General features: G+C 37.6%; 1 protein-coding gene across 1 annotated transcript; it reads right to left on the bottom strand.

The window, feature by feature from the left end:
• Nucleotides 1–266: 266 nt before the first annotated feature.
• med8 (mediator complex subunit 8) lies at nucleotides 267–5,532 on the bottom strand. Its single transcript, XM_063466384.1, has 7 exons — nucleotides 5,462–5,532; nucleotides 5,135–5,256; nucleotides 4,727–4,871; nucleotides 4,505–4,645; nucleotides 4,322–4,409; nucleotides 3,988–4,227; nucleotides 267–827 (listed from the first exon to the last, which is right to left on the bottom strand). The coding sequence occupies exons 1-7, from the start codon at nucleotides 5,465–5,467 to the stop codon at nucleotides 757–759; spliced, it is 813 nt and encodes a 270-aa protein (XP_063322454.1). The 5' UTR covers nucleotides 5,468–5,532; the 3' UTR covers nucleotides 267–756.
• Between the last annotated feature and the right edge of the window lie 965 nt (nucleotides 5,533–6,497).

Genomic DNA, 6,497 nt, shown 5'->3' with positions numbered 1-6,497 from the left:
AACGTCCACCCTCATTATTCTCACCTTTGGTACTGCAGCCAAATGGACAAAGAGGAGCAGAAGAAGAAATAAAGGGCAAAAATGTGAAACAGACATCAGATCATAGTGCACATCTAACATGTGGGGATGGTCATTTGATGAGAACGAGAGCTTCCGCATCAAGGCACTAAGATTTATTAATTTACAGAAACCTTCAGTGTATTAATAATAATTAAATAACAGTAAACAGTGGATTAATTACACAACAAGGAATTCTTTTGAGCACATTGTTTTTAATTGAAAAAAAGTGTCCTGATTACAGTTCCAAAACTATAATTCCATAAATGAAAGCAGACTGCCATCTAGTGGTTCAAACAAACACTGACATTTAGATGTGACATCAAAAACCACAACAGCTTCAGTGACATGTGAAAAAAAAAATCCCCATGCTGTTTTTGTATTTATTATTCTCCATGAAAATAACGCACTAAAACAGGCATGGGGAAATCATTTCTCCAAGACGCCACAAAAGAAACTTGAACTTGTGGAAGGACGTACCAATAACCTTGTAATGAGATCATAATGTTCATAATGAGTTCATAATGATCAGTTCAAGTTATAAATGGGGCCCTACGCAACAGTCCCAGTTTTTCATGAGGCCCCTTGGAAAAATGTTTTGCCCACCCCTGCAGTAAACAGAAGTGACAGTTTTCTACTGTAAATGCTGGCACCTCTGAAGATGAGTCTCCGAATGGTAACAGGTGAGAAGAAGGCCGCTCATCGGTTGTAAGGATGCATTGACCCAGACGCAGATTTGATGTTTGTCTTGATGCTGCTTGGCATTTTTCCTGAGAGAAAAGAAAGGGAAGAGATCAACCCTATATATGCATCTTTAAGGTTTTTTCTTTCTTCAAGTTTAGATATAAATCATTCAAAACATCCTGTGTTAGCAGCTGGGTTGTCAAAAAAAATTAATTTAATACTCCAATATTAATCAACTCCAAAATAACTATCAAATTAAGATACTCATTTGCCATAGTATCGATACAAACAGTGCCATCTTTGAAGACAGTCTGCAGACAGTGACACACACACAGCTCCTCCCCTCACTAACAACTAAAGTTGTTAGCGTTCATAACACTGAACAACACCTGAGGAGGAATTTCAGAGGTCAGTAAAACGTCTGTTTAAACAGCACTGAAGTATTTAACAGTTCATTAACTTAGCAGCTAGCATGCTGTAGTTAGCCTGTAATGATTATGAATGACAGATGGCATACTGAATATAGAGTTGTGGCAAGGCGGGTTATGGACACATGGTGAATCGAGTAGGCTGCTCTGCACAGCCATGAGTGGATAATCCAAGAAAATAAAAAGTCAAATCTGGAGAAGAGTAGCTTATTCAGGTGGGTTTCAGGCCAGAAGAGCAGAGCTGAGAATGCAAAAAGCTGCAGAGTGGATGGTGGATGACAGAGAGGCTGCATGCAATTGTGGACAAGAAGAAAAAATAATTTTTAAATTAATAAAAGAAATCAGATGAATCTTAAAAACCTATTTGTTGAATCCAACTTATTATTGAAAAAGTTTGCAAAAATTCAACATGTTTTTTGAAATGTGAGTTCTTCACTGTTACTTTTCTTTACTATTGTTGCAGGATGGGGTCAAAATCTTCAGCATGGTCTCAAAAATGGTATTTAGTAGTTCCCTGATTAGTGCTGGGCGATATGACGATATATATCGTGTGGACGATAGAAAAGTGTCTATCGTGCCATTTGTCTTCTATCGTTTATATCGTACTAACCCAAATTTTATAAATTATTACATAAAATATATAATTAACCCTTTACAACCGGTCGGAGAAGGCACGCTCCGTTTTACCTAACTATTTTTAAACCCCTGTAGAACTGGAACCACGTAAGGTAGTGCAATATTTTTTTTTTGCACGTGAAACCGGAGGAGGGTGTACTTACATCTAATGCCATTAGCTTGTCCAAGGTCACGGTTTCCTTCCACATATAGCTTTGCAAAAATTGCATAAAAAGCACTTGCAGCAGCAAAAACATAATATTCCAAACTTGCAGCAACAAAAAGATAATATTCCAGAAACACGAGTTGGCATATACGTCAGCGCGAACTATCGCATGTCCGCCATTACCTGCCCGAAACCGGAAGTGACGTCATTTTCGCGAAAGGCTATGTTGGTGTTTTTAAAAGTCATGTTTGACTTTATGCTTTTCTGTATCGTTTCTGGGATGCTTAGAACTCAAATTACACTGTTGGAAATAGTTTATTTTGATGCATTATAATATTTATTTTCATTTTTCCTGTAGTATATAAAAATTAGTGTATCTCAAAAATAAAACTATGAAGACACTCAAAATAAATTTCTTGTGGTTGGAAACTTTTGTATTTACAGTTTTGAGGGATACACCTCTTAAAAAATTTTTTAACTAGAAATATATGTAAAAAACAAAACAAAAACGATTTTCAATTTTTTTGTAGTTTATTGCACTACAAGTTTTTGCAATTTATGTAGTTACTATGGACTTAATGCATACATATTATTAAAATTTGGGCTATAACGGTTGTATTGATATAAGGAAACTTGAAATACTCCCACAAGTGGCACTACAGCATGTAAAAACATAAAGAAGCTCTGGCGGACTTGGTTCTATGGTAGGTCTTAAAGGGTTAAATAGCCTGTGGCAAATATATTAGTGTTGTCTTCTCACTATACATGCTCTTAACTTTATGCAAGAAAAAATAAAGTATAAAAAAAAAAAAAAGATATTTTTCGCAAAGAAACTCCGTCTCGTGGTTTGCGAGCTGGTGCTGCTTTACGTGCACCCGGATTTGCGACATACTTTACGCTAACTCAAAACAAAGACTGCACCCTCGGCACTCGCTGTTTACAGACTGCGTACTTTCTAGATGACCACAGGTCAGGTCGTATATCGTGATATATATCGTTATCGTGATATAAAATAATTCATATCGTGATAAATATTTTTTCCATATCGCCCAGCACTATCCCTGAGTATATACTCAATAAATTCTAGTATTGTGACAATCTTAGCTAGGAGTCAATGTGCAAGTTTCGAGGTCCATAAACTCTTGAAAATGATCTGTAGAGTTCAAAGTAGTATCAATACATCTAAACAAACAAGCAGTTTTCATATGAAAATGAATATTATCATCTCATTATAATGTAATGTTTGGTGGGAAGTTTCCTGGCATTAATATGGGGATTACTTTGAGGTGAAAGCTCATTTCTAGTTAAATTAAACAGGTAGTGCACACCTTAACATGTTTTTAAGCTGTAAACTACATGATAACGACTATACTTAGACCACAGAAATGAATTCTATACGGAAATGTTGGCATTTCTACCAAATTTATGACAAAATGCCATCTACCATTTTAAATCATGTCCATGTTTGGAAAGCCAGGGATGACAGTCAACTACTTTGTAATACTTAACATCATAAAATATATATCAGATATGGCTGTTAATGCCCCCTAATAAGGGCTAATCATCAGTACGCGCCACGGTCCCTTTAGCCTCTGCATTTGGGTGGAAGCATAGATGGATTATTGCATGGGAAAAATGGGCACATTAGCTTGAGAATGTTTTTTCATTTGTGCAATATTATTGTTTTTTTAAATATTGGAAAAGGCAGTTTATTAAACTGCATGACAATGTAAAATTGTTTGAGTATCCTATTATGAAGCCTAGAACTGAGCATTTTTGCTATTAGCCTGGTGTTTTAAAACTTTGTCTTTAACATATCCTGTATAATTCACCTTCCTACCTCTTAAAGTGACCATAATTTTTAAATGGAGCATCACACTTAATTCATTATAATTCAAAAACTAATGACTTTCATCAGTAAAGTGTTGAAACTGAAGAAAACTGAAGAAACACGGCAAAGCACTCTATGGCTGGCTCTCACATAACTGTGATGCTGTGCTCAGGTAAAATACTAACTCAGCTTTCCAAGTCTCCTACCTGTCTGTCCTTGCTGCTGTTGAGCCACAGGTCCTCCCATACCTGCTTGCTGGCCTGAACCCCCACCAATAGTGACCTGCTGTAAGGTTGGACCTCCACTCATCATGGACCCCTGTCCTTGGTGTCCAGGGGCCACGGGACCAGGAGGCCTACATTTGGAAAGTCCCTTTCCAAATGCAACGGCCGAAACTAATGCGTTAGTGTCAGCAGGGTTGAAAGACGGTTTGCTCTGTCGCATAGCTGTGTAAAAAAAAAAAAAAACCAAAAACATTTGAGAGTCACCATTGTATTTGTGTAATTTATTAAAGAAAACTGCAGCAGAAGTGCAACATACCAGCGTTTTCTGCATCTCTGTCCTCACGAGGGTTGCTCAGCTTCTCCAGCAGACTAGTGCACATCTTATTCAAAGCCTGGATCTGTTTCTGTTCATGACAATAAAACCTGAAGGCTTAAACAAAAATTGCAAAATATTCCCAAAAATGACAGAATATTTTATTTTATGTGAGTCCAAACTAACCTGGGCCACATCGGGGCCAATACGTGCTGCCTCTGTACTCAGCGTTTTCTCCTGCTCCTCCACCTCTGGGTCAGGTTTGGTCCGCAAGTAGTCGGGTACGATCTCATGGCTGAACACTGGAACGCGCTGCTCCGTGAGTTTCTGGGAGCAGGTAAACAGACAGCTCAGAGAAACTACTTCTTTTTTCAAAAGAGGAAACGTGTTATCAGCTGTGGTACTCACTGCCAAGTCCTCATCTCGGTCTGGAGACAGGACCAGGGGAATTATAACTTGGTTGCGAAAGGACGGTGTCTTCTCGTTCCTGAGCAGTTTATTGATGGTGTTCAGCTGACCAGACAGAAGGGCGAAGTTATCCAAAACAGAAGGCCTATAGGACAAAAAAAAGGGCACATCTGTGAGAGCTCAAAATAATCCACAAAGCACGCGTTTCAGATCAAATCTGTATATCCACAAGACAAGATTTTCCACAGTTTCTGTCAAATTTGCTCCTGTAAATAAAAGGAACACAATGTGTTTATATGTTGCTGTCAAAAACTGCTTGAACAACAAAGTATTAACTCGACTTAAATCTATGTCGCGTTTCTTTTAAAACAAAACAGCCTGCTTTACATTGAAAACAATTTTACTCACCACGTCAAACGCTCGTACTCGTTTTCTAGTTTGTAAATGAAACTGTGCAGAGCATTTTTAACGTGAGCCACCCGCGAAATGAGAGACTCCACTGACGCCTCTAATTGTTTCTCTTCTCGTTGCTAAAAGACAACAAAAGCATTAAAAACCTCCCAAACTCACTGCAAATACACAGTTGTGCTAGCCAAACGGCTAAAGAGTGCATAACCTTGGTAAGTCACTTAAGAAGAAAATGAGTCAGACAAAATAAATAAAAATTTTAATGAATGTTACTGCATCTAAGAAGGCATTATACTGTCGTATAGAATATATATTCATATTTATTACCTGCATTGTTCAAGTAGAATTTAGCAAACCTCAAGCGGCACAGAAGCACTTCCGGTTCATCACTGTCAAAGTAAAAGCCTGCAGGTTAAACATGGCGGAAACGCTATAACGTTTATTTATTCAAAATTTTCTCGTAAACAAATAATCCAGTGTTACGACCCGGCTCGAGGCCGCAACATAAAAAAAGGAGACGAATAGCAGAGTGTAGGTAGGAAGAGGTTTTATCTTATAATGGATAGGAGGTTGACTGAAATGGCTGGTGACACCAAAGCAAAAGCAAGTGAGCTCCCTGGGAAGCTTGCCTCAGGTATGCTTTTATCCACACCTGACTAGGTGTGGCCAATTAGCACCAGCTGAAAACATTGAGGAGATTAGGGGATGCAGAGGGACGTAACATCCAGTACACAACTTATGCGACATTTAAGCAAACATTTCAGTTTAGAGTTCAAATGTGATATATAAATAAATGGTAAATGGCCTGTATTTATATAGCGCTTTACTAGTCCCTAAGGACCCCAAAGCGCTTTACACATCCAGTCATCCACCCATTCACACACACATTCACACACTGGTGATGGCAAGCTACGTTGTAGCTACAGCCACCCTGGGGCGCACTGACAGAGGCGATATATGTAAAAAATGAATGTATATCTATATTAATATAGTAATTAATTTGTACATTGACTGTATACTCTCTCTCTCTATGTGTGTGTGTGTGTGTGTGTGTGTGTGTGTGTGTGTATATATATATATATTAGGGGTGCAACATACACAAAATTCACGGTTCGGTTCAATACTTTGGTGTCACGGTTCAATATTTTTTCGATACAAAAAAATGTTCATGCCTTTTTAATTTGTCATTTATTAAAATTATAAATATTTATTTTAACTCAAATATATATATATATATAAATATATATGTATATATGTATGTGTGTGTGTGTGTGTGTGTGTGTGTGTGTGTGTGTGTCAGATAACGCTTTGCAGGTTCTCAATTACATTCCTACTTTATAAATGCTCCATATATTTATATAGT

The sequence above is a fragment of the Pelmatolapia mariae genome, linkage group LG23 (genome assembly GCF_036321145.2).
Source record: "Pelmatolapia mariae isolate MD_Pm_ZW linkage group LG23, Pm_UMD_F_2, whole genome shotgun sequence".
Taxonomy (NCBI): domain Eukaryota; kingdom Metazoa; phylum Chordata; class Actinopteri; order Cichliformes; family Cichlidae; genus Pelmatolapia; species Pelmatolapia mariae.
This window is presented reverse-complemented; position numbering and strand designations above follow the sequence as displayed.